We start from the raw sequence: 25544 nt of genomic DNA on the forward strand, positions 1-25544 counted from the left end.
CCACCGCCACCTCTCCGCCACACAGGCCCACGCCGGACCCTGGCCACGCCGCCCGGGCCACCCCTGGCCCCCCAAGGCCACAAGCCGCACCCCAAAAGCACACCTGCCCCCTCCCTGCAGGCCCTGGCCTCGGCTGCCCAGGCAAAACGAGAGACCGCCCGGGCACCAAAGGCGCCAAAAGAGATGCCTACAGCACCCGGTATTCCCAGGCGGTCTCCCATCCAAGTACTAACCGGGCCCGACCCTGCTTAGCTTCCGAGATCAGACGAGATCGGGCGTTCTCAGGGTGGTATGGCCGTAGGCACCCACCGGCCCCTCCGCAGCGCTCTCGAGCACCCGGCACCAGCCTCCCGGCACACGCCGACGCCGCACCGGGCACCACCGCCACCTCTCCGCCACACAGGCCCACGCCGGACCCTGGCCACGCCGCCCGGGCCACCCCTGGCCCCCAAGGCCACAAGCCGCACCCCAAAAGCACACCTGCCCCCCCCCTGCGGGCCCTGGCCTCGGCTGCCCAGGAAAAAACGAGAGACCGCCCGGGCACCAAAGGCGCCAAAAGAGATGCCTACAGCACCCGGTATTCCCAGGCGGTCTCCCATCCAAGTACTAACCGGGCCCGACCCTGCTTAGCTTCCGAGATCAGACGAGATCGGGCGTTCTCAGGGTGGTATGGCCGTAGGCACCCACCGGCCCCTCCGCAGCGCTCTCGAGCACCCGGCACCAGCCTCCCGGCACACGCCGACGCCGCACCGGGCACCACCGCCACCTCTCCGCCACACAGGCCCACGCCGGACCCTGGCCACGCCGCCCGGGCCACCCCTGGCCCCCAAGGCCACAAGCCGCACCCCAAAAGCACACCTGCCCCCTCCCTGCAGGCCCTGGCCTCGGCTGCCCAGGCAAAACGAGAGACCGCCCGGGCACCAAAGGCGCCAAAAGAGATGCCTACAGCACCCGGTATTCCCAGGCGGTCTCCCATCCAAGTACTAACCGGGCCCGACCCTGCTTAGCTTCCGAGATCAGACGAGATCGGGCGTTCTCAGGGTGGTATGGCCGTAGGCACCCACCGGCCCCTCCGCAGCGCCCTCGAGCACCCGGCACCAGCCTCCCGGCACACGCCGACGCCGCACCGGGCACCACCGCCACCTCTCCGCCACACAGGCCCACGCCGGACCCTGGCCACGCCGCCCGGGCCACCCCTGGCCCCCCAAGGCCACAAGCCGCACCCCAAAAGCACACCTGCCCCCTCCCTGCAGGCCCTGGCCTCGGCTGCCCAGGCAAAACGAGAGACCGCCCGGGCACCAAAGGCGCCAAAAGAGATGCCTACAGCACCCGGTATTCCCAGGCGGTCTCCCATCCAAGTACTAACCGGGCCCGACCCTGCTTAGCTTCCGAGATCAGACGAGATCGGGCGTTCTCAGGGTGGTATGGCCGTAGGCACCCACCGGCCCCTCCGCAGCGCTCTCGAGCACCCGGCACCAGCCTCCCGGCACACGCCGACGCCGCACCGGGCACCACCGCCACCTCTCCGCCACACAGGCCCACGCCGGACCCTGGCCACGCCGCCCGGGCCACCCCTCGCCCCCCAAGGCCACAAGCCGCACCCCAAAAGCACACCTGCCCCCTCCCTGCAGGCCCTGGCCTCGGCTGCCCAGGCAAAACGAGAGACCGCCCGGGCACCAAAGGCGCCAAAAGAGATGCCTACAGCACCCGGTATTCCCAGGCGGTCTCCCATCCAAGTACTAACCGGGCCCGACCCTGCTTAGCTTCCGAGATCAGACGAGATCGGGCGTTCTCAGGGTGGTATGGCCGTAGGCACCCACCGGCCCCTCCGCAGCGCTCTCGAGCACCCGGCACCAGCCTCCCGGCACACGCCGGCGCCGCACCGGGCACCACCGCCACCTCTCCGCCACACAGGCCCACGCCGGACCCTGGTCACGCCGCCCGGGCCACCCCTCGCCCCCCAAGGCCTCAAGCCGCACCCCAAAAGCACACCTGCCCCCTCCCTGCAGGCCCCGGCCTCGGCTGCCCAGGCAAAACGAGAGACCGCCCGGGCACCAAAGGCGCCAAAAGAGATGCCTACAGCACCCGGTATTCCCAGGCGGTCTCCCATCCAAGTACTAACCGGGCCCGACCCTGCTTAGCTTCCGAGATCAGACGAGATCGGGCGTTCTCAGGGTGGTATGGCCGTAGGCACCCACCGGCCCCTCCGCAGCGCTCTCGAGCACCCGGCACCAGCCTCCCGGCACACGCCGGCGCCGCACCGGGCACCACCGCCACCTCTCCGCCACACAGGCCCACGCCGGACCCTGGTCACGCCGCCCGGGCCACCCCTCGCCCCCCAAGGCCACAAGCCGCACCCCAAAAGCACACCTGCCCCCTCCCTGCAGGCCCTGGCCTCGGCTGCCCAGGCAAAACGAGAGACCGCCCGGGCACCAAAGGCGCCAAAAGAGATGCCTACAGCACCCGGTATTCCCAGGCGGTCTCCCATCCAAGTACTAACCGGGCCCGACCCTGCTTAGCTTCCGAGATCAGACGAGATCGGGCGTTCTCAGGGTGGTATGGCCGTAGGCACCCACCGGCCCCTCCGCAGCGCCTCGAGCACCCGGCACCAGCCTCCCGGCACACGCCGACGCCGCACCGGGCACCACCGCCACCTCTCCGCCACACAGGCCCACGCCGGACCCTGGCCACGCCGCCCGGGCCACCCCTGGCCCCCCAAGGCCACAAGCCGCACCCCAAAAGCACACCTGCCCCCTCCCTGCAGGCCCTGGCCTCGGCTGCCCAGGCAAAACGAGAGACCGCCCGGGCACCAAAGGCGCCAAAAGAGATGCCTACAGCACCCGGTATTCCCAGGCGGTCTCCCATCCAAGTACTAACCGGGCCCGACCCTGCTTAGCTTCCGAGATCAGACGAGATCGGGCGTTCTCAGGGTGGTATGGCCGTAGGCACCCACCGGCCCCTCCGCAGCGCTCTCGAGCACCCGGCACCAGCCTCCCGGCACACGCCGACGCCGCACCGGGCACCACCGCCACCTCTCCGCCACACAGGCCCACGCCGGACCCTGGACACGCCTCCCGTCCTACTAAAGGCACACGAGGCACAAAAGTCATGCTTGGCACACCAATTTGTGTCTGCTTCCAATCCGCTTCCGAAGGTAACGCGCGTCCTCCTCCAGGTTTTTCTTTCCGGAAACTATGTGCCGATGAGGCGGCTGAGAGCAGCGTGGTCATGGCCGGTCTGTGTTTGGCGGGAACGAGGCCGTGTGGAAGAGGCGATTGTTATTGGACAATGCTAGGTCGGCGATTTCCGATTTGCAGATCCGTTGCCCTCCTCGTGTTGCGATTGGTGGCATTTCAAGTCCTCGGCTGAGATCTCCCTCCCCTGCCCCAGAGTTCCTACCCCAGCACTACAGAATACCCCGTACGTACAAACCCTATCCCGCCCCCACAGCCCCTATGCCCGCCCTACAGACCCTACCCCGGCTCACAGTACCTACTCCACCCAGAAGACCTTCCCCGGCCCACCGTCCCTACCTTCCCCGGCCCACCGTCCCTACCTTGGCCAGCAGTCCGTATTCTGGGCTGCAATTCCTCCCCCAGCCCACAGACCGTACCCTGGCCCACAGCCATAATCTGGCCCCGCAGTCCCAATTCCAACCCTACAGTCACTAACCCAGCCCTACAGTTACTATCCCAACCCTACAGTGCTTTCAGCAGCAGTCCTGTTGTCCCTATGCCAACATCACAGTGATTTCGGCTCCAGTTCCACAGGGTTTATTTTACCAGCTCCATCTTTGCATGTTCCCACTGCTCCCAGGTGAAGCTTCTCCTTTTTGTGGAAGGATCTTTAGTTTCACTCCAGAAATGTGAGGTTTCAACTTCAATTTTAGAATCCATATTCCAAACCCAGCTTGAAAAACGTTTTTTCCAGTTCTATCCCCAGAGTTGCTATCCCAGTCCTTTAGTGATTTCAGATCCATCCCTGAAGTTGCATTCCAGCCCAACAATCCCTGTACCAGCCCTACAGTCCTTATCCCACCCTGCAGTCATTTTCTCTTTTTTTCTTCAGTTCTGCTTCAGTTTTGCATCTTTCCACCTCTTCCAGTTGAAGCTGCTCCTGGGTCAGGCCTGGATCTTCTTTTCACATCCACGTGTCTCATGCTTCAGCTCCAGCTCTAGAATTCACATTCCAGCTCCAGCCTCTCATGGGTGGGAGTGGTAACTTCAGACAAAGTTAATTTAAGAAACTCTCCCATTGTGCCACAAGGTGCAGAAAAGGATTCCCTTGCTTTTTAAACTCCTTCTCAGAGAGAGGTGCCTGAGGCAGCTGGATTCAGTCCCAGCCCCAGACTTTGCCAACAATTTCAGTTTTACAGCTTCATCCCACAGGTTTTAATGACAGGAAATTTGATATATTTTTATAAGAATGAATTATTTCTTATGATAAATGATTACACAAAAATAACTCAATAAGAAATTATTTATAAAAGCTGAAACTATTATATAACAGAGAGGATTGTGCATTATATCAAATCAGTATTAAAGCAATTATATTAAATTTAGCAGAAAGATACCATTACTAGAGACTGATGTAACTCACCCATACCAATGACTGTGGACAAATCTCTTTCTTCTAAACTTTAGGATCATCCTTGGTGAGCATCTCTAAAACCCAGTGCAAGTATTTGCACATACTCCAAGAGGAATATATTAGAAAAACCTCCTATATGGAAACTGGACTGAACTTTTATAGTGTGGAGGAGGTGACCACCAGTGATATGCCTACAGGTCAGTTTAGCAGTTTATCTGCCAAATTTTTGTCTTGTTATGAGCAGGTTGATTTGAGGCTGGTCTGCCAGACTGAGACATTGTGCCAGATTTTTAGCATGATTCAACACCAAATACCAGCACATGATGCCTTTCTCAGCCCATCATTGGTAGCTTGCAGAACAGAGCATTGTTTGAGTTGTTTGACCACAGTTCAGGGCTGAACATCCTGTTACACAGCCCCACAGTCCCTATCCCAGCCCCACAGTGATTCTACCCCTAGATGCATGGGATTTATCCAGCCCCAGAGTCTTCATTGCTCCACATCAGTATAGGTCTGGATTCAGCCCCAGGGGCTTCAATATATCCTCTGGGCTTAGCCACAGCTCTATAATTTTTACTTTGAAAACATCATATATCTAGTAATAGAATTTTTAAAAATACAATAAAATAAAAATATGACAATGCAACAGTATAAATAAATCTTAATACAACTAGGATAATGTAAAACTAAGAGAATAAATAATGAATAGAATCAGTAGAAAATGAACCTGGATCTAGACCCAAACTGATGTGGAGCAATGGAAATGGTGAGGCTGGAAGTGGATAAATCCCATGGGGAAGGGGATGGAGCTGGAGCTTGGGGGCTGCAGGAGCTGTCAGGGGAGTTCCAGCCCTCCCAGCAATGGCACCCACAAAAGCTGGGAGTGGAGGTCTCAGGGCTGCTCCTGGGGCTTAGAGACAGCCCAGGGGCACCTTTTGGGGTGCAGAACAAGGGACCAAACCACTGTTTCCAGCACCTAATGCTGGCTGAGGGTCCTGTGGGCAGTGGATGCAGGGCAAGGTGTGTGTTGCAGGCTAAGGCTCTTTTGCCCCCACAGTTGGGGCCCCATTGGGATGAGTCTGGCAGCTCCTAGAGATATTTAAGTGATGACAGTTACTGATTCGTCACCTTGTCAACAGCACAGGAGCAAAGCGATAGCTAGGAGCAGCTTTTAGCCAGAGGCAGTGGAAAGCTGAGGAGCTGGAACTGAGGCAGTAGAGCTGGTGGTTACATAGAGAATGTAGGGCTTAGGATGGAACCACTGTGGGGCTAGATAGGGGCTGTGGGGCCAGGATAGGCACTGTAGGGCTGGAGCTGGAATATGGGTTCTAGAGCTGAAGCTGAAATGAAGATCCTGCCTTGACCCAGGAGCAGCTTCACATGGCAGCATCAGGAGGATGTAAAGCTGGAGCAGAAACATCAGAGCTGATGGAGCTTGTGGGGATGGAACTGGAATCATTGTAGGGCTGAGACAGGACTGTGTGTCTGTGATAGGAATTATGGGGCCAGGATAACAACTGTAGGGGTGGAGCTGGAATATGGGAAGGGAAGGCCACGCAAATCCCTGCTTTACCTTGCTTACTTTTCCCCCTCCCTTGCCCCTTTTCCCCTTTCCTTGCCTCTCCTGCCCCTCCCTCGCGACCTTCTCCCACCCGTAGCCGTAGCCTTGAGCTCTACTTCCACCAGATGGCAGCCTGGCTTTGCAGTTGCTCATTTCACCCTCAGCTACTCTTTTCCTGGACACCCTGCAGGCACAGAAGCGCCTTGTGTTGTTGGGCTCGTTCTTCAGGGTGGCCAGTGACCCAGGCAGAGCTCCCCGCTCTCCTCCCCATTCCTCTCTGGCTGGAAGGTGCCACGTCTCTCCATCACAGACGTGAGGGCAATGCGGTGTGGGCATAGCACATGCCACCCCTTCCACACAGCAGCCTACTTTCAGGCAGTCCTGGATATATAATATATATATACAGGTAATATACCTGCAGTGGCCTTCCTGTGTCACATACTGTGGTGAACCTGCAGCCGTCCTGAGCCTCCCGACCCTCGCTGGGACAGCCTAGATCTGTCCAGGCAGTATGTAGGGGCAGGGTGGCTGCAAACGGCTTAATCAGTCATTTTCTGAGTAGGTTTGGTGGGAATGAGCTTATCCAAGAGGGTCAACTGCAGGTCACCACATCAGAGAACTGCTTCCTACCTGTCCGGAGGTGTCAAACAGCCACATAACAGAGGCTGGGACCGGTTTCCCGTGACGCACAGGCTCGGGCACGCGGGAGCCATAAGCAGGCGGCGTGTCCGAGCCGGTTCTTTTCTCTCCCCCTCCTCCCCGGTGGGTAAATCCCATCAGCCGCCACCCTAAACCGCCCCACGCCAGCCCTAATACCATCTCGGGTACGCCATCAGGCTCACATCACTAGGCGAGAGACTGACAGTCCTGGGAGGGACACCTCTGCAAGGGCCGGGGGACAGCAGAGGTGGCTTTGGGCACTGTCCTGGGAAGGGGGGCTGGGTGGCGGGAAGAGGCCGCCTGCTGCCCGTGTTCTCTGGGGAGGAGAGGGAATCCAGGCCTGAGCCGAGCTTTGTCCTGGGCTAATTTTAGACCAAGGAGGTAAGAGAGGGGAGGCGCATAGAAGGGCTTACTTAAGGGGTCCCTCTGCCCTGGTGCGGGGCAAGCCTGATCTCCGTCGTCCCTGCAGCGCCTGGTGAGCCGACGGGGTCCCGCTGCTCTCCCTCAGCGCGGGGGCCTCCCGGTCGGGTTCGGGGCACGTTTCGCCCCACGGAATGGAGCGGAGCAGGCAGCGCTGTGGGGTGTACGCGGTCTGTGCATCCCAGCGCCAGTGCAGCGTCCGGCTGTGGGGAGCACAGTGGGGAGACCTGGGGAGTGACTATGGAGTGGGGAGTTCCCTGCATGAGAATGTGGGGAGACAGCCTGTGTGGGTCATTTGTATGGGGATGGCTACTGTATGGGAGAGCATCTATATGGGGATGGCTACATGGCTACTGTATGGGAGAGCACCCATGTCAGAGGTCAGCCTGGGGGATACTGGCACATCACATGCGCGGGGTACCTCCGCATTCAGCGGCAACAATCCCCACGGCCCTCCTTCCTCCCCCTCTTTCCCCCCGTCTCGCCGCTCGCTCCTCCTTAAGTGCCCGCCCCGTCCCAGCCTCCCTCCGCCCCGCTCCCTCCAAGCGAGGGAATAAAGTTGCGCACCGGGGCGGGCGGTCCTGGCTGGAGCGGAGCGGGGCTCAGGCGGGCAGCAGTGCGGCTCGCCGGCGGGAGCGCCGGGCCATGGCCTCGCAGGAGCTGGCGCAGAAGCTGCAGCGGCGGCTGCAGCTGGAGGAGAGTGGGGCAGCGGCGGAGGGCGAGATAGAGGCGGTCAAGGACGCGGCGGCGGCCGAGGAGGTGGAAGATCGGAGCTGCTTGACGGCCAGTGCGGGCGCAGAGCTGAGCGCTAAGCTGTGCCGGCGGCAGGACATAAACGAGGGCGCGGCGCAGCCCCGGCGGGCCGCCGTCTTCAACCCCTACACCGAGTTCAAGGAGTTCAGCCGTCGGCAGATCAAGGACATGGAGCGCATGTTCCGCCTGTGAGTGGGGCGGGAGCGGGGCGGGGGGCTCGCTGCCCGGCCCGTGGGCTCCGGGGCTGGGGCTCTGCCTTTCCCCGCAGCCCCTCCCGGCGCCGGCCCCCGGGGGCACATCTGGAGAGGGGCTGCCCGCTCTCAGCGGCACGCTCGCATTTCTCCGCGGTTTTGCGGTCGGGCTGGAGGAAGCCGCGGCGCGCTCGCAGCGCCATCTGATCCCCAGATTGTCCCTGTGCTTTGCCGGGGGGGCTCGTAGAGTTTGTCTGGGGCTCAGCCCTGCGTTTAATTCGCGGCCTCTGTTCTGCTTGGGATTGGGTCGGTGGCTGTTTCTGGTGAACACCCAGGAGCGATGGCTTTGCGGGACGCTCTGGGTAGGACGGGGGGAAAGCGCAGGCAGTCTTCGGCCCCGCACCCTGGGTACCAGCTGGCTCTGTGTGCCGGGACCCGGCAGAGGCGCTGGACATGTGCCCGAAAGAGCTGCGACCCTGAGCACCCCTAAGCAGTCCTGCTGGTTCTGCCCGGCAGCGTCCGAGCTCCACGCAGAGTCCTGTCTGCCGGGCTTGGTGCTCCCTCCCGTGCACCCAAGCGAAGGCTGAGCACAGCTTCCTCTTGCTACTCCTTTCCTGGGGGCTGGGATGGGATTCCCCTCCTAGCAGAAGGTTTGTGTTAAAGTCAAGCTGCTGTAGCCACAGGGAGAGCTGCTTCTGTAAGCAGAAAGGCTTGGCGCTCCCCGGGATCATGATCCTGCCTTTTTCTCTCCTCCAGACTCTGTCCTGCTCCTGCTATTAGGCTGTGTCTGGGTACCTTTGTCTGCACTCAGTTTTCTCTCCAGCACCACAGACCCGTGGGCTCCTGGGAACCAGTGTCCTCCCAGCCCCACAACGCGCTGCCAGACTGGGGGGGAGCTGCTGCCTGGCAGGAGATGGGAGGACAAAAGAGCAAGGCGTGAAGATGTACTTCACCTTATGGAGATGACTGAAGTGAGATTTGTACCTTGTTAAATCATTGTTCTCCTAGCTGAAAGTTGCCTTGGGCACCTTGGATTGTTGTGAGACTATCAAGAGCTGGTTGAATGCTGTCAGCTCCCAGCACTGCGGGGTGTTGCCTGTCCCAGCCAGGCTGTTGCCACAGGAGACCAGGCAATGGGCTTTTGTGAGCTTACTGGAGTTTGGAGTTCTTTGTTGCACAGGCAGTGTTGTGTTGGCAGCTGGTGCAGGAAGCGAGGTGGTCCAGGCAGGACTGCTGCTCCACTCTCTGCTGTGTCCCTTTTCACTGTGCTTAAAGGGGATTCACTCTATGGAACGCTGAGACATGGTGCTGTGAGGGCTGGAGGACAAACAATGCAGGCAAGGCCTGAAAGCTGTGCGTGAGAGCCTGGACTGAGCAGCGGCACTGCCTCAAGAGGGAAAAGGAAAGAAATGGTGGTGGTTTTGGGAAATTAAAAGTGGAAGAGCTGAATTGCAGCCTAATTTTTCAACAATGAGCTCATTAAACACTAGCCTTGTAAGCAGGAAAAGCTTGGCTTTGCAGTTGAATGCTAATCAGCTGGTCAATGTAGCTGGAAAGCATTGCATACCCTGTGAGAACTGCTGATGCCAAAGGGGGAGAAGGTGGGCTGCATGCTCCCCTCTGTGTTTCCTGGACAGGCAGCCAGGAAACTGTGTCCTGGTATTCACTGTTACAGGCACCTGAGGTTTGCAGTAGCAGAGGATCTCGTCTTTGGTCCATCTGCTGCTAGTGACCTGTCTCAACTATTGGCTGACATCACGTGCTCCATGAGGAGAGGAAATGGTCCCCTTAATTCCTGTCAGTCAGAGCTTGAGTTAATGTGATTAAGGCTTTAATTCTCTGTATGGCTTGTTGGCCCTGGCCACCACAACTCGGGGTCTTTCTTACATCCCCCTCTCAAAGGCTTATTTTTTTCCTTTAGTATCTTCTCATTGCCACAGGATGCCAGGTTTCCACTATGAAACTTCCCATCCAAAAAAATGTTTCTTATCAGTTTAGTGGGACTTTTAAATCTGTAGTTCAGACTAAATTTGAACCTGTAGTCCTGTGCATGATGTGGGCTGGGTCATGGTGCTCCAGCTAAAAAGATGTCCTGGTCATAGCAGCGGCCCCTAGTGCCTGTCAGGGCATCCCATGGTATGGATGGTGGCTGTGACTGCCAGGGTGGAAGCAAAGAACTCATCTGAAAGTGAGACTTCTCAAAATATAGTGCTCCATCCAGTGCTGTGTGCTGCTGGCTACACCAGGAGCATCCTTCCAGAGCAGAAGTAATGCTCTTTGCTCTGGCTGCCACAGTTGGGCTCACTTTTCCCCCTTCTCTTGTCCAAGCCTCCTCTTGTCAGCATCTCTTCTTTTTGGCCCCATTCCACTGGAGATGGGGTGCAGGTATCTGCTGGAGTGCTGGGTGCAGGCAGCTCTCAGGATGGGTATTTTTTTGGCAGAAACCAGGAAGTCTGCAGCTCAGGCTAATTATAATGTGACCTAATTAGCTGCCTATTCTGACAATATGTGAGGACCATGATAACCTCTCTTTCCTGAGTTGTCTAAGTGAACTCTCAGGGCCTCTGGAGTCTCAAAGCTCCCCTTGGTGCCATCTTTGTCCAGAAAAATGGCAGAGGGGAGTATGAAAGCCAGGCAGGGAGGCTCTGCCTGGCAGGAATGACCTTTATGAGAAATGTAGGGGGGGAGGAAAACAGAGAGCAGCTTCATCTGTGGGGCGCGAGGGAGTGGAGAAATTCCAGTCTTGCTATTGCTTTTTATATCTAGGGAATTTCATGTGTTGCCCACACATTGCATAAGTGCCTTGCATCTGGCTGGTAGGAGAGGCAGTGATGTCCCCTTGCCCTCCTGGAGCCACTTTGCCAGGTGCCCCAGCCTTGTCTGTCATGCTGCAGCAGAGCTGCTCTCTCCAGAGCTGCTGTGGGCTGTATGTGACCGGCTGTCTGTGGACTTCCAGTGGGCAGGGAGGTTATTCCCATGGGCACTCAGCCTGGGCCTGCAGGTCTTGCCCAATGTCTTGGACACGATCTTAGTGGGGGAGAGTCTCATTTTGCCCTCATGTCCCTCCAAAACCTGGAGATCTCCTTCTGCCTGGGCTGGGAGGATGAAGCTGCATGTGGCCGAGGAGCCTGCTCCTGTCCCCACCCTGGCATGGAGGAATTGTTTCCAAAGCTCTTGGCAATAGAATAGACTATTCCATTTGGAATGGAGCATCAATGACCACATCTAGTTTGACTGCCTGATTGCTTCAGGGCTGATCAGAAGTTAAGCCCTGTTATTAAGGGCATTGTCTCAATGTCTCTTAAACACTGACAGACTTGGGGCACTGACCACCTTTCTAGGAAGTTGCTCCATGGTGTGACAAACATCTCAGGCTGAAAGAAAGGCTTCCTCAGGTCCAGTCTCATCTCCTCTGAGGCAGTTTTGAATCATTCGAATTTATTCTATCACTGGATATCGGGGAGCAGAGATTAGCACCCCCTTCTCCATGTAAGGTGAAACACAATGCTCAGAGGGAATAAAGTGCTACTTAGGATTTAAAATATTTAAGAGGAGATTATTACTTTAGCACCATTATTCCAACTGCTTTACTTCAAAGCCTCAATTAGGCCATTGCAGCATACAGGAACTGCAGATCAAAGTACAGGTGCCCATAGTATTGTGAAGCAAGGTAAGGTGCAGCAAGCATGTACAGGGAGGGCAGGTTCTCATTCCAGCTTTTCTCAAGACATGTGAATGTTTAGAAACTGCTCTTTGATCCTTCAGCATCTGTAATTTCTCATTCAGTTGTCCTTTTTTGTTAAGTGGGCTTTTAGAGGCAGCTGGAAGGTGACTACAGAGTCACTACAAGTGATGCAGTCCTTGGCATTTCCTTTTTTCTCCCTTCCTGATCCCTCTTTCTTCTGTGATGAGAACCCCCAGCAACTGAGTAACACCAGTGCAATATTTTTACTTGGGCAGTAATTGTGCCTAACAGACTTTGTGCTCTTAAGCAAGTCTGTTCAGCAAGTATTCCCCCCTTCCTCTGCTTTTGTCTCCTGCTTTCCTCTCCCAGTGTTTCAGCAGCCAGGCACGCTCTGCAGTCCGGGTGGAAGCGAGCCAGCATGAGAATCTGGGTGCATCCTTGTTGCAGCAGATTTTGGCAGCCACTGCTGTGTCTCATTGCTGCCAGGAACACTCCTGTGGCAGCAGCGTGGCAAAGTTTCATCGCAGCAGCCACGGTGCCCGTACCTGCCTGCGGCATCCCAGCTGTTACAGGTGGGATCTGCTGTGACCACGGCACTGACCTGCTGCTGGAGTGGCCTTCCTGTGACATGAGGTGTCTGTGCCTGTGACACAATTCCCCTCTGTCTGTAATGCCTGTGCATCACTCGGGTGAGGCTTGGCTCATGCCCCATGGAGCTTTGAGTGTGAAGGAAGCAAAGCTCTGGTGTAACAGCAGGACAGTGAGTGATGGCAGGGCTCACCTGAGTGCTGCGTGCTCTTGCCGTGCCACTCCTGGAGTTCAGGTTGGGATGGCTCTCTGGATGCTGGGCTGTGTTTAACTTGCCCTGGTGCCCTCTTCCAGCTCTGCCTGTGAAGGTAATGGCTGTCCATCACCAGGATGCCAGAGCTGTGTATGAGAGGTGCCCGGGGCTGTCTGAGCTCAGGGCCCTGACAGGGGGCTCCCAAAAGGCAGACAGGGGAGTTTTTTGATCTCTGAAAAGGCAGACTGTGGGGTCTTTGGTAGGACTGAGGTGTGCTGGGAGCATCAACTGGCCAGCAAGGTGCAGGCTGCATTGTGTCCCACAGTGTTGAATGCCTGTGGTCTGTTGGGGGTGGGCGGTGGGGAATGAATAGTGCTGATTCTCGTGCCGTGTAAATATGCCTCTCCCTAAATAGTCTTGCTGTGCAGCAGCTGGGTGGCTGTACCCAGGTCCTAAAATAGTTTGGCTGTTTTAGGAGGCGAGGGGGCAGGGAAGGAATGTAGCAGTTTGCAGGGTGCTGCCATTGTGTTTCAGTGCCCCTCAGTCTGGCTGTCCCTGAGTGCAGGGGACTGGTAACCTGATTTCTGGGTGCCTCTCAGCACCAGCTGTACTCATGCTCAACACCCATTGTGTGGCTGGTACAGAGTGCTGCTCAGCCAGGCCCGTTCTTGGCAAGACCCCATTTCTCACAATCCTGGCTTTGTCCTGCCTCTCTGCAGGGATGAGCCCTGAAGCTGTGCCCCATGCTTAACCCTTTCAAGGCAGCGTGCTGGCCCCTGGGCCAGTGTTTACCTACAGGTAGTGTCCATAACAGGAGGGTGAGATGACCACAGCAGGCACAGGCTGGGCTTGTGCCCTACTTCTGCCTTCATCTCTGTTACACAGAGCTTCTCTGTGGGGCTGGGCAGTGTCCCAACCCCAGGTGAACAGCCCTTGGAGGGGACCTTGGTATTACTTTATTTCTGCACCCAGCCAAAGGGCAGCATGAGCCTGCTAGGCCCCCCAAAAAACCTGCAACCCCAGGTGCCTCTCTGCCATTGCACATTTTGCTGCAGTGTCTAATCAAAGCACTGCATCTCCAGCAGTGACAGCTCTGCACCCTTTCTCCCAAACTTGAAAGAAAAGCAAATTGACAATTAAATATTGCACTTGCTATGCTTCTGTGATGTCTTAGAAGTGCATCTCAGTGTTGGATTGGGTAATGCTGTGAATGTGCTTTAATTAACTGACACCTTCCTTGCTGTGAAGAACCTGCTGTACTTCTTCCCTGTGACATCCCAGGTCTGTGACCTGGTTTCTGCTCTGATGGAAGTTTCTTTCCTAGTTTTTCAGAAGGTGGTCCAGCCTGGAGGGCTCATGGGTTCGCTGAGTATAGAGAGTGCAGGCAGATTGGTAGCAGGGGCTCTGTGCCAGCCTAGTCTGGCAGTTATGTCCCTGTCATTGGGAGTCCCTTAGTCCTGGGGCCCTTGGAAACGAAGAGCCACAAGGAGTATCAGAAGTATTTGTGTGGGTGGTGGGACTCTGGAAAGTCATGGAGGCCACCCTAGTTTGGGGAAAAAAGCATGCTGTGCCTGCCTGTGCTCATGAAAGCAGGGGCAGAGATCTTGGCAGCAGCCTTGTGCTGCTCTCGCCTGTACGCAGTTTGGGGCTGGTGGCTTTGTTTGTGCCTTCCTTTGCCACAGCTTCCTCTGTGGCTGTGAGGTTTTTCAGCTGGAAAGGGCTTTCTTCCAGGGTAACCACAACTGTGCAGATCTTTGTCTGGGATAGCTACAGCCCTCATTTCTTTGGAAGAGCGCTAACAGTGAAAAGATGATGGGTGGGAACAGTGAAAAGATGATGGGTGGGGGGTTTGGCTGGCTCCTGCCCACTGAAAAGCTTCAGCACTGTGCCTAGGATTTCCTGCTAAATGGCTGAAAGGATTTAACTCTGTCAGGGTTGAGATGGTGGCAGGGGGGCAATGGCAGGCTGTATGCCAAGGCTGAGCCCAGCTTGGGAGACTCTGCCCTGTCCTCTCCTGTGAAGCCCTAGCTCTGTACTGAACCTTGATGGCAAGACCAGGATGAAAGAGGGCTGTTGAGTGGCTGATAACAGAGCACCCATCCCTGCAGCTTTTGGACTTTGAGAGCCGGTGATAGCCCTGGTGGGTGTGAAGCGCTGCTTGCTGGATGGGCCGGATGCTTTACCCACACCCACAGCAGATGTTGGGAGGAGTTGGTGCACAGTCCCAGGCTGTGCACAGCAGACCACTCGCTGCCTCCTCATCCCTAAAGAACTCCTCCCCTTGCACGGGTGCTTTGCTCTGAAGAGTTCTTGCAGTTCTTTGTGCTCCATAGGGAGCATGGTCCCACTCTAGTCTTGCTCCTGGAGGTGGGCACTGGTTTCCTCTGCCAGCCTGGCCCTGTGGTGCAGCCCTGGTGCCACAGCCCTGGCTGGGATTGCTGTGCTCCCCTGGAACTGTCTTTCTGCTCTGCCCGGGCTCACAGAATAAACAGCTGCCCTGAAGTGCAGCTGTTGAGTGGTGCTTGTTGTAGTTCAAAAGCATTTTGGAGAGAAAAGATCTTAACAGCTAGAGGGGGAGAGTTTTGCTTACAGAGAAAGATTGCTTTCTGCCAAGAGGTTCTGCTTGCTCTCTGCTCCCTGTTCCTCCTTGAAACTAGCAGGAAACCTGGCAGCAGCTGACTCTGCATGCCTTTGCCTCACCGCATTGGTGCATGGTGTAAGCTGCGTGCAAGTTGCCTTTGTGCTGGACAGACAAGTGGGTGAAATGGAAATCCCACTGAGATAAGCTGAGTTCCTCTGTGCTCCTTCTGTGTGGGTTGTTTGGTCTGAGCTCCCCTGAGCACTTCTCTCTTTGGTGAGACAGCTCTGAAAGCTGACAGCTACTTCTCTGTGCTTAATATATCTCAGCACTGGCCATGTCATGCAGCTTCCGCTCTCCCCTAAGCTTTGAACCTCACAGTGACTTTATCCATGTGCATGGTTTCTCTTCTGGGTGGATGAGCATGAGAATGGTGATGGTTAACCCTTTCCCCTTTGCACCCTGCAGGTATGACTCAGGACGGGATGGTTATATCGACCTGATGGAGCTGAAGCTCATGATGGAAAAGCTGGGAGCCCCTCAGACCCACCTGGGGCTGAAGAACATGATCAAGGAGGTGGATGAAGACTTTGATGGGAAGCTCAGCTTCCGTGAGGTGAGGGTGGCTGCAGTAACAGACAGGGATGTGGCTGTGGGGTTGAAGGAAGAGGCAGCTGGGCCCCATATCTGTGGGCTGCAGGTAGCGCTCTCCCCTCTGTGTTTTTCCAGTGCTGGGATGCAGTGGAGAAGGCAGTGAGCTTCCTCATGTCAAGGGTGTGGAGCACTGCTAACCTCCATCTCCATGTGGCAGTCATGGTACCTGATGCCAAAGCTCTCCAACCTCCCTGCTTGCTTTGGAAGCACATTTGAGCCTTGTTGCAGCTGCTGGGAGTGCTCACTGAGCTCCCTGTTGTAGCTGGAGGGAGTAATGTCCCTTGAGTTTCCAGGTCTCATTGCTTGGCTCCTGTGGTGCAGCAGCTGAGGCCTCATTTCAGGTGCAGTGCAGGAGCTCTGCTTGGAGCAGCTCAGATCATGGGGCACAAAAGGCTCTCTCTCCCAGCAGGTATTGGGACCCTCTCTGCATCATGCAGAGACCAGCCATGGCAAGCTTTATGAGGGGTGGTCACCTCCCTGCAGCAAGGAATAAATGTGTGGATGCAGCAGTTTGGCACTGCATGCTGGCTCAGCAGGGACATAGCTCAAACAGGTCTGTCTGTTACCACTCTATTGTGACAGCTGGGAGGACAGGCCAGGATCCTCTGCCAGGCAGAGCAAGAGAGGAAATTTGAGCAGTGACCTGCATGTACTCAGGGGTACCCAAATCATCTCAGCAGGAGTGAGGAACCCAGGTACCAAAAGCTCCTGTTGCATCAACTCCTCCTCTCAGACTTTGGTAGCTGGCTCAGTCACAAGCAAATGTCACACTGTGGCTTTCTGAATTAACCCACAGCCTCTTAGGTAGCAAGAGGAGGGGCAGCACTGTGTATGTCCTGCACCAGTTTTGAGGGCTGTGCTGCTTCCTTCTGTCCTGTGGGACGCCTGCAGTGGGCCCCAGCAGCTGGGCTCCCTAGTTTCTGCAGGCATGATGCTCTCACCATGCCTCTTCCAGGGTAGGGCTCAGAATGTCAGGCTTTCCATTGTGGAAGTTTGAGAGCTTTGTCAGTGCTGGGAGGGAGGATGAGCAGCCAAGGCCTGTGACTGGCTGGGCTGGTTGGGGTATGAGGGGTGACTGTCACTCATAGAGCTGCTGCACCGTCTCTACACTGGCACATCACACCATGTTCCTCTGCTTTTGTGCCCAAAAGGCTTTGTTGAGTTTATTTCACTGCGAGAGGGCAGCACAAAAAGACAGAGGCCAAAGACTTGGGTTACCAGAGAGGAGAAAGGATATGCAAATCTGGGAACTGAGAGCCTGTCCCTGAGTTCCCTGCTGCCCGGTCAGAGGTGAACTGGGAGTAGCAAAGAATCTAGTGGAGCAGGAAGAGCACCATGCCCATGGTCCCAGGTGTCTGATTGCCAAATCCCTGTGTAGGCTCAGGAGCCCTCCGTGTGCATTCTGGGCCTCCCTTCATTGCAGGTGAAGAGCTGGGGGCAGCCTCTGGGCTTGCTGCAGGGGCTCTCTCCCATGGAAGAGAAATGCCTTTATCCTCAAGGCCCTGAAATGATGTCCCAGCATCAGTAACATGGCATGAGTAGCAGAGCAGCTCTTCTGCTGCCACCTGTTTGGAGCACAGCCTCCTGCAGGGGTGCCTGTGCTGCCAGCCCCTGGCATGTGGCACAGGCAGCTGGTGCTGTTCAAGTGTCTTGCCAGAAGGGAAAACAATGGTCATGCAACAAGCTTGAGAGGCCCATGGGTTGGAATGAGGGAGCATCACTGGCAGAGCTCTGGGGACAAATTACACAGCAGCTTTGGCAGACACACAAAGCTTCCTGTGGTAGAGAGGAGCAGGATGCTTCTTGCCTTGCTGCAGATGTGCCCTGTTCAGCTGCTGTGTTCAGGCAGAGGGCTGACAGGGAAGCAGGTTTCCTGGTGGGTCAGGAGATCTCAACCATAGGCCTGTCCCATTCTGCCTCTCATTGGTGGCAAGCAAGCATGTGGAGGGTGACTAAGCTGACTCAGGTTATTCAGCTTATCCCAGAAGAAACCAGGTTTAAATGAGTATCTGAACTCAGTAGGATGCATCTATAGCACTGGAGAGCTCCTGTCTGCCTATCCAGAGAATACCAAGTCCTGGCATACCTATATGAACATACTCTTCTTGTGGCCTGGCCACAGAATTGGTAGGGACCTCTTTCACTTGCAATAGATCACCTTTTTCTACTGCTTTGAGTAGTGTCCTCCCATCCCAGATAAGCTGTTCCCTGGCAAACAGGCTGCTGATGAACCACAGGCCCTGTTAGGAAAGCTGCCTTGTACCATTGACCTTTGAACGTCCACCAATACATTAACAATTAACTGTACAGGGCTCCTGCCATGACTCAAATAATGAAATTTAGGCTTAAAATGATAAGGTATAGTGGAGGGAAAAAATCCCCACGCCTCTGACTGTGTAGTTCCATCATTACCACAGGAAACTGGAGTTAATTGCTGTGATAGTAATGTGTAATTGGAACTGCTACTTAGAACACACAGAAATCCACCCACTGTCCTCTACACCCTCACCAGCTGAAATGTTGATTCACATGATGTGTTTGCTACCAGGGTTGGTGCAAACCACATCCTTACATAGTGCTGCTTTTCTGGCAAGCTGTTGTTGCAAGGCTACTGCTGTTGCCTGTCAGTCCCACCCCTTTCCTTGCATGATGCCCAGCCTGGCTCTTGGCATAGGTCTTGGGTCATGAAGGATGTGACAGCAGATACAATTTACCAGGTTAGTGGGTTGGAAAGTGTGTGTTGTGTTGTCCTCTTTGAGAGCGGAGCTTTGAAAGGTACCTACCTGCATTATTCACTTTTGCTTCTCTGTTGACATTTCCTTGAGACTTAGCTGCACATGGTGTGTCCTGGGCCCAGCCAGGGTGTTACACAGGCTGGCAGGGGGAGCTGAATGCAGACTGCTGGAGTTCTCTAGTTACTAAGAACCAATACCTCAAGGTAAGATGGTAAGGTGGGCTGCAGGCTGTGTGCTGGAGCGATTGCTGCTGAGCTCCTGTGGGAAACCAGCATGATGTCCCATAGTGCACCTTGCTGGATCCTTGGGACTGACATTGTGCTCTGTCCACCCTAAGCAGTGTTTTAGTCCCAAGTTTCCTTTAACTCAGCCTGCCCTTTGTGGCCACAGCAGCCTATATTCTAGAGACTGCTGCGCCATCCCTAAGTTTCAGGATGATTCATGCTCACTTGTACTCATGACCCAGTCCCTCCCCAGGTGACAGCTGTATCAGACCTCAGGATTGTGCTGTCTTCACTGCTCTTTTCCAATGCCAGGAAGTGGGACTTTCAGGGTGGAGCAGGAGGAAGCATGACTAATTCCAGCCTAGCTGCCAGCCCTCTGTGTCACAGTGCCTGGTGGTGGCAAAGGGGAACTAGCCCGAGCCCAGTGGATCTGAGCAGAGGGAGAGGACATCTTGGGGAGGATTTGGTTTCTTTCCTAAAGAAACCATTTATTTTTTACATGAAAACCAGTGAACCACGTATTTAGTTTGTTTCTTACATGTGTGTATTGGGTTTGCATGGCCAGGTTTTCATAGGGGGTCTACAAGAGTAGCTTCTGTGAGAAGCTGTTAGAATCTTCCCCTGTGTCCGGTAAGCCAAAGCCAGGTGGCTCCAGGACAGACCTGCCACTGACTGAGGTGAGCCAATCAGGAATGATAGTAATGCTTCTGTGATAACATATATAAGAAGGTTAAAAAGTTCTTGTGCAGAGGTAATTATGGCCAGAGAAGAGAGAAGTGAGAATATGTGAGAGGAACAGCTTTGCAGACACCTGGGTCAGTGGAGAGGGAGGGACAGGAGGTGATCCAGGTGCTGGAGCTGAGGTTCCCTTGCAGCCTGTGGTGCAGAGCATGGTGAAACAGGCTGCAGCCTGTGGAGGTCCATGGGGATGCAGAAATCCTCCTGCAGCCCGTGGAGGATACCCATGGACCAGAGCAGGTGGTTGCCTGAAAGGAAAATGTGAACCCATGGGAAGCCCATGCTGGAGCAGGGGAAGGATTCTTCTCCCTGCACAGTGGCAGGAACAACCTGTGAAGAACTGACCATAATCCCCATTCCCTATCTCCCTGTGCTGCTGGAGGCAGGAGGTAGAGCTGGCAAGGAGGGAGGGGTGAGGGGAAGGTGTCTTTAATATTTATTTTTCTTCTCATCATCCTGCTTCAATTTTGGTAGTAATAAATTCAATTAATATCCCCAAGTTGAGCCCTTTTTGCCTATGACAGTATTTTGGTGAATAATCTCTCCAGGGCCTTAGAACTCATGAACTTTTGTTACATTTTCTCTCCCCTATCCAGATGAGAAGGGGAGTGATAAAGTGGCTTTGGTAGCCTGGCATCCAGCCAGGGTCAGCCAACTACAAAGTGTTTGGAGAAGGAAAATTCCCTTGCCAAGGCCAGCCTGCTTTGTGCTTGCCCTCTGCTGAGTGCTCACAGGTTAAGGGGCTGTTGCATGGAGCAGTGCTGGGTGAGCTGCCTGTGCGAGAGGGCGGCCAGCGCTGCTGTCATCCCCACACCCTTCCTCATGGGAGGCCTACCCAAACTCTTGCATTCCCACCAGCTTCTGCGAGCAGCTTGAAGCAGGGCTGTGTCAGTGTGAATGCTGGGACTCTGCTGCCCTCCTCTGGGACAGCTCGGGCTCTCAATAGGAAACGTCAGACTCCCCAGCCTGGCAGTCTGAGGAGCACAGCATTAGAGATATTTGATGTTCCTGTGCAAAGTGATTTCGGGACAAGCCTACCTGGTGTCTGCAGTCCTCTGGCCTGGCCTGAAGTGCTGCATTGGTACAGCTTTGTTGCTTTGTGCTCCTTTTGTACCTGAGTGGCTTGTCCTTGTGTCTGTTCTCTCTGCACTGTTCCAAGCACTGAGACACCTCCTGGGGTCGCCAAGAATAGCAGGTACTTACAGGACCTCTGCAAGTACACCTAGAGCTTCCACATCTTAACCTGGAGTTTGGTTGGCAGGTCAATGGTGGTGCAGAGGTCTTTATTTTTAAGCAGGCAGATTTTGTTCCTTCTGTTAAAACAAAAAGAAAAGGTATGTTTTTGTGGAATGAGATTTAACTCTTGTTTTCATTTCCCTTTGCAATTCACTTCCTAATACACACTCTGTTGTAGTGACTCTGGATTTGTTAAATGGACATGGTCCAGTGCAGGACAGAAGTTTCTCACCACTTTGCTCTGTGGACACTTGTTCAAGCCGCTCTGTCACAAGGGCATACACCTTGGCTGCAGTTCTGTCTAAAAGGACTGCACTAATGCCTTGGTTCAGAGAGGCATTCAGCCTGAGGTGAACCAGAGCTGTGTTTGCCCTGCTCTCAGTGTCATGGGATGTGACCTGAGTCCCTAGAACACTGGGGAATCTGGTGGAGGGCTTGTGAGGGCTTATGGGAGCATCAAGAGCTATATCTGAATGTGCCCAGTGGTTGTAGTGGGCAGGTGCAGAGGTGGTCTCCTTCCTCTGGCCATTACCAGGGCTCTGATTCCTGGGAAACCTTCTTTTCCTCTGAGATTCCTACTGCTTTTAGTCTGTAACAGAACTGTGTACTGGAGCACAAGCTCCTTGCTGCCACTTGGTTTATATAGACCTGGTTTCCTTTGCTCTGAAATGTGAATTCCATCCCCCTCCAGGTGATTGTGCTGTTTGTATTTTAAGTTGTTTGAGCCTCAGTGAAAAACCTGAATGTTTCCTCTCTGTCTTGCTAGTTCCTGCTGATTTTCCATAAAGCTGCAGCTGGGGAACTCGAGGAGGACAGCGGCCTGTTGACTCTGGCGAAGCTCTCGGAGATAGATGTGTCCATTGAGGGAGTCAAAGGAGCCAAGAACTTCTTTGAAGCTAAGGTATGATGTGGCACAGAGGCACATGAAAAAACTCAGCTGTACCTGAAGCTCAGCTACTCAGCTGTAGCTGAGTTTCCTTTCAAATTTTGTTGGACTCTAGCTAGGGTCTTTCTGTGGCTCAGGCAACACACCAGAGCAATGTCTGGCTGCACCCCACCAGCAATGACTGGCTGACCTGTGTCCCTATGGCTGGAACTAGGTGGCTGACCTCTTATAAAGACAAAAGCATCCTGAAAAACTAATGCAATAGGGACAGAGTTTTCCCATTTTGCAAAACCTCCCTCAACCAGAACACTCTGAGTTCAGTAGTGAACGGAGTGTTTTGGAGTGTAGGATTTCAGATATCTCTTTCTCTGTAACCTTTGGAATCAAAATAATTCTGCAGGGTCCTGGGGTTGGCAGAAAGAGCTGTACACCATCCGAAGCTGACAAAGCACCCTTTCTGAAAGCTCTCGTGGAGAGAAAATAATCCTGCTTGTTTATATAAGAAGTTTTTTCCCAAGAGCCTAACACAGCTATTGCACAGCAGATGTACTGAGATGAAAGCTGGAAAAATAGCCAGCAAGTAAACAATGTCTCTTTGATCTGCAGATTATCCATGGTGTAGTATGATGTTCTCAGATTTGGCTGTGATTCAGAGTGTTTTCTGCAGTAGTTTCTCCCACTGCATACTCACAATCTATGCCCTCCTGCCTCGTAATAGAAATAATGTATGTGACCTAGTACTGATGGCCTTGTTTTGGTCACTTGTTAGTGACTTATTAGTAAGTGGCCTTTCTTTTGTTGATGTTAAAGTAAAGGAAAGTAACAGGTAAGGTGTGTAAATACCCAAGCATTGCAGTGTAATTAATACTTGAGCTGTCCTGGAAGAGGATCCCAGCAAGCACTGGGAGGTGCAGCAGGCAGGTCTGTGTTACTCATCTGGGAGTAGCTCAGGCTTTGACTCTCCCTCTGATGCAAGGCTTGACACTTGTTTATTTTCTCTCTGTCTCATGAAGGCTCAAGCCCTCTCCTCAGCCAGTAAGTTTGAAGCAGAGATAAAAGCTGAGCAGGATGAGCGAAAGCGGGAAGAGGAGGAAAGGAAGCACCGCCGAGCAGCTTTCAGGGAGTTAAAGTCTGCATTCACCCAGTAACCAACCAGCCAATATGCACTCTGAAATTGCACACCACTTGGTACGTTTCCCAGATCAGGGCTCTGCCTGGACAGAACTGCTTGGATCCTGCCTAAAACTCATCACAGCTTTGCTAGCCTTCCTTTCTGGAAGATCCTCCTGAGCTCCTAAGGGCACAACTCTCGCAGTTACTATGCATTTATACTGATGTGAATAGTGGGGGCTGTGTCTGGGCTGTTTGCTCTGAACTGTTAGGAGCACGTGACCCTAAAGCAGAAACAGCAGGTAGCAAATCCTGGGTGAGCACTGACAAGCGTCATGTTTGCCTACTTCATTCTTTCCTATAGATCCTTTTTCTCTTAATCCTGTATTAATTCATTCCTTGCTTACAGGCAAGTAGTGAGGTCTTGTGTAAATCAGGGTGTACAAAGTACAGTTTGACTTCTGTATGTTTGTACTGCTGTTGGGTGTTGTCACCCTTTTCTTATTCCTCAAAGCCCCGTGCCACAGGCACCATGAAAACACTGTGAAGAGAGAAAGATAATTACTAGGGACATGGATCAAATTCATTATCATTTCCTGTAGCATTTTCTGCCACCCAGCATGTTGAAGAGTCTTCCAGTTTCTCTTCTCTGAAGTGCCATAGTAACAAACCCTTCAATCAGAGGTGAGATTCCCCAAGACTTCAAAGGGAAGAAGCTGGCTCTCTTAAACGAGGAATAGAAAACTGAGTTGCCTGACCATTTATCTTCTTTCACATTCCATCACATTTAGTGTACTGTACAGCTTCACTGTTACTTTCCAGGCTTAGGCAGCTGTATCTGTTCTTAGGGGGTATTGTCAGCTGGACAGTGCAATTGGATGGCACACTGGGCTTTTCTATTTTGGAATTTGCTCATAGCCTGAATCATGAAGGTGACATTGTTTGATGTTATTAGAGGCACAAGAGAGGACACCAGCACAGCATACTGAGCACCCCCTGCTCAGAGAGCAGGGAGGTGAGCACACTTAGCTGAACTGAATTTGAGGGCTTGCATTATACTATTGGCCATTTCTTCTTGGAAACATGGGGAATTTGCCCACAAATGTTGAGATGCCCATTGCTTGTCTGGATATAAACACTGTTGGTCATGGCAGGGGAACTTCCCTCAGAGACCTCTTCCAAGACATGGATTTGCTGAAATTCTGCCTCTGATCTTGCCCAAATTCATGGCAAAATGTTATTTTTTTTTTTCCCAGAACAAAACTCACCAGTCATCTTTTCACTTGTCTATTTTGCTTCTTAAACTGTGAGCACTAAACTGTGAGCATGGAATAATAAATAGGAAAACCTCTACTCTTTAATGTCAGGTGAAAGAATTGCTAAATGATTAAACTGTGTATATATCTTCACAGATTATATTTTATAAATCACGCTTTTGTAGCTAAATATTTATAATTAAATGTTTTTATACTTTACAACAAAGCAGATAATTTCATCTTCAATTATTTCTCCTGTTGCTGAAATGTAAAAATAAAGCATTGTTATCTCCAGTCTTGTCTGTGGCTTATTTCAGGTCTTTGCATATAGCATTTTTCATAAATTATAATAGTAATCCCCAAAGCTCAGCATCCTGACTTTGGTGAGTGGGGGAAGTGTTCAACCCCTTCTTGAGAACACTTCCTGTTCTGCACAGCAGTTCTGGTGTAAAAAGCCCTAATGTTTGCATTCCCTCAGAAAGGGACATGGCTGTGTAAATACTTGAAATACTGCCTGCTGCTAAATGTTGACATCTGAAGGTTGTCAGCCTTTCCTTATCTTAAAATAGCCTCAGTCTCAGCCCCCATAGTGCCCCAGCTGGGAGCTGGGCAGGTTGCTTCAGCTGGAATTCCTTTTGCATTTCCTGCTTCTGCCTTTATTAAGGGAGAAAAAAGACAAATACATAGCTATGTGAAAATATGTCTCCAAGAATTTTGTTTCTACTATTGCTGATCTGCTAAGCTTTGCTGCAGGGCACACTGAGGAGGGGGTTCAGGAAGAGGTTTAACCATGCCTTGTTTCAGGTCCAGTGATGAAATAGAAACCATAAATATTTTATTCCTTGCAGCTCTGCTCTGAGCCAATACATTCACTGTGTCTCTGAGTCCTCAGGTCTCAGAGGCCAGGTAAAATCAGGGTGAAGGTTCCTTACTCTCCATTTCCCCAGGAAAATTGTGACACTGCAGCTCTTGATTTTTTCTTTGTTTGTTGGTGGTTTGTGGTGTTGGTTTGTTTTTTTTTACAGCACAGCAAGCACTGCTGAGTTCTGCTGCTTTGCACATGCAGCTGGGTAAGGAGCCCAGGGCTGCAGGAGAAGATGGTGGAAAAAGGCTTTCCAGTGGTTTTATTTTAATAGAATTGAGTCAACTCCAGCTGACAAGTTTCAGTAAGGAAATGAGCACTGTCTATGGTTTTGCTCAATTCAAATGGGTGCTGTTAGCTGGGACCTGCATTCAGTGCAGTGAACAGTAAGTGCTTTTGGATGTGCATTTATTCAGAAGTTGCAGCAATGTGTGTTTTGAAATTAGCTTTGCAAAAATGGACAGTGGGAAATTAATTGCTTTCTAATTTGTTCTGTTTTACTGGCAATTATTGGATTAGATAACTGTCATTAAGTTATGCAGAAGTACTAAAGAGAAGTTGTCTAACTGTATCTCCCACCTAAAACCATGTGAAAACACTTAGTTATATTTACTTGTAATTTAT

The 25544-nt window shown here is 53.2% G+C and overlaps 1 protein-coding gene and 8 non-coding genes across 9 annotated transcripts; 1 reads left to right on the forward strand and 8 right to left on the reverse strand.

Annotated features, from left to right (window-relative positions):
* Positions 1-184: 184 nt before the first annotated feature.
* Positions 185-303, reverse strand: LOC135451985 (5S ribosomal RNA). Its single transcript, XR_010441494.1, has one exon. It is a non-coding gene; the product is annotated as a 5S ribosomal RNA (ribosomal RNA).
* A 259-nt stretch (positions 304-562) lies between these two features.
* Positions 563-681, reverse strand: LOC135451986 (5S ribosomal RNA). The gene has a single exon (XR_010441495.1). It is a non-coding gene; the product is annotated as a 5S ribosomal RNA (ribosomal RNA).
* A 258-nt stretch (positions 682-939) lies between these two features.
* On the reverse strand, positions 940-1058 carry LOC135451987 (5S ribosomal RNA). Its single transcript, XR_010441496.1, has one exon. It is a non-coding gene; the product is annotated as a 5S ribosomal RNA (ribosomal RNA).
* A 259-nt stretch (positions 1059-1317) lies between these two features.
* On the reverse strand, positions 1318-1436 carry LOC135451988 (5S ribosomal RNA). The gene has a single exon (XR_010441497.1). It is a non-coding gene; the product is annotated as a 5S ribosomal RNA (ribosomal RNA).
* A 259-nt stretch (positions 1437-1695) lies between these two features.
* Positions 1696-1814, reverse strand: LOC135451989 (5S ribosomal RNA). Its single transcript, XR_010441498.1, has one exon. It is a non-coding gene; the product is annotated as a 5S ribosomal RNA (ribosomal RNA).
* A 259-nt stretch (positions 1815-2073) lies between these two features.
* Positions 2074-2192, reverse strand: LOC135451990 (5S ribosomal RNA). Its single transcript, XR_010441499.1, has one exon. It is a non-coding gene; the product is annotated as a 5S ribosomal RNA (ribosomal RNA).
* A 259-nt stretch (positions 2193-2451) lies between these two features.
* Positions 2452-2570, reverse strand: LOC135451991 (5S ribosomal RNA). Its single transcript, XR_010441500.1, has one exon. It is a non-coding gene; the product is annotated as a 5S ribosomal RNA (ribosomal RNA).
* A 258-nt stretch (positions 2571-2828) lies between these two features.
* On the reverse strand, positions 2829-2947 carry LOC135451993 (5S ribosomal RNA). The gene has a single exon (XR_010441502.1). It is a non-coding gene; the product is annotated as a 5S ribosomal RNA (ribosomal RNA).
* A 4856-nt stretch (positions 2948-7803) lies between these two features.
* On the forward strand, positions 7804-24352 carry EFHD1 (EF-hand domain family member D1). Its single transcript, XM_064721161.1, has 4 exons — positions 7804-8172; positions 15688-15835; positions 21573-21707; positions 22706-24352. The coding sequence occupies exons 1-4, from the start codon at positions 7877-7879 to the stop codon at positions 22838-22840; spliced, it is 714 nt and encodes a 237-aa protein (XP_064577231.1). The 5' UTR covers positions 7804-7876; the 3' UTR covers positions 22841-24352.
* The last annotated feature ends 1192 nt before the right edge of the window (positions 24353-25544 follow it).

Source organism: Zonotrichia leucophrys, chromosome 9 (genome assembly GCF_028769735.1).
Source record: "Zonotrichia leucophrys gambelii isolate GWCS_2022_RI chromosome 9, RI_Zleu_2.0, whole genome shotgun sequence".
NCBI lineage: Eukaryota > Metazoa > Chordata > Aves > Passeriformes > Passerellidae > Zonotrichia > Zonotrichia leucophrys.

What these genes read in the sequence shown, in the direction of transcription:
- EFHD1 (XM_064721161.1), top strand. Translation starts at nt 7,877, where the DNA reads ATGGCCTCGCAGGAGCTGGCGCAGAAGCTGCAGCGGCGGCTGCAGCTG. An exon ending in ATGGAGCGCATGTTCCGCCT is followed by an intron (nt 8,173 to 15,687) that starts GTGAGTGGGGCG and finishes TGCACCCTGCAG; the next exon opens with GTATGACTCAGGACGGGATG. An exon ending in GGAAGCTCAGCTTCCGTGAG is followed by an intron (nt 15,836 to 21,572) that starts GTGAGGGTGGCT and finishes CTGTCTTGCTAG; the next exon opens with TTCCTGCTGATTTTCCATAA.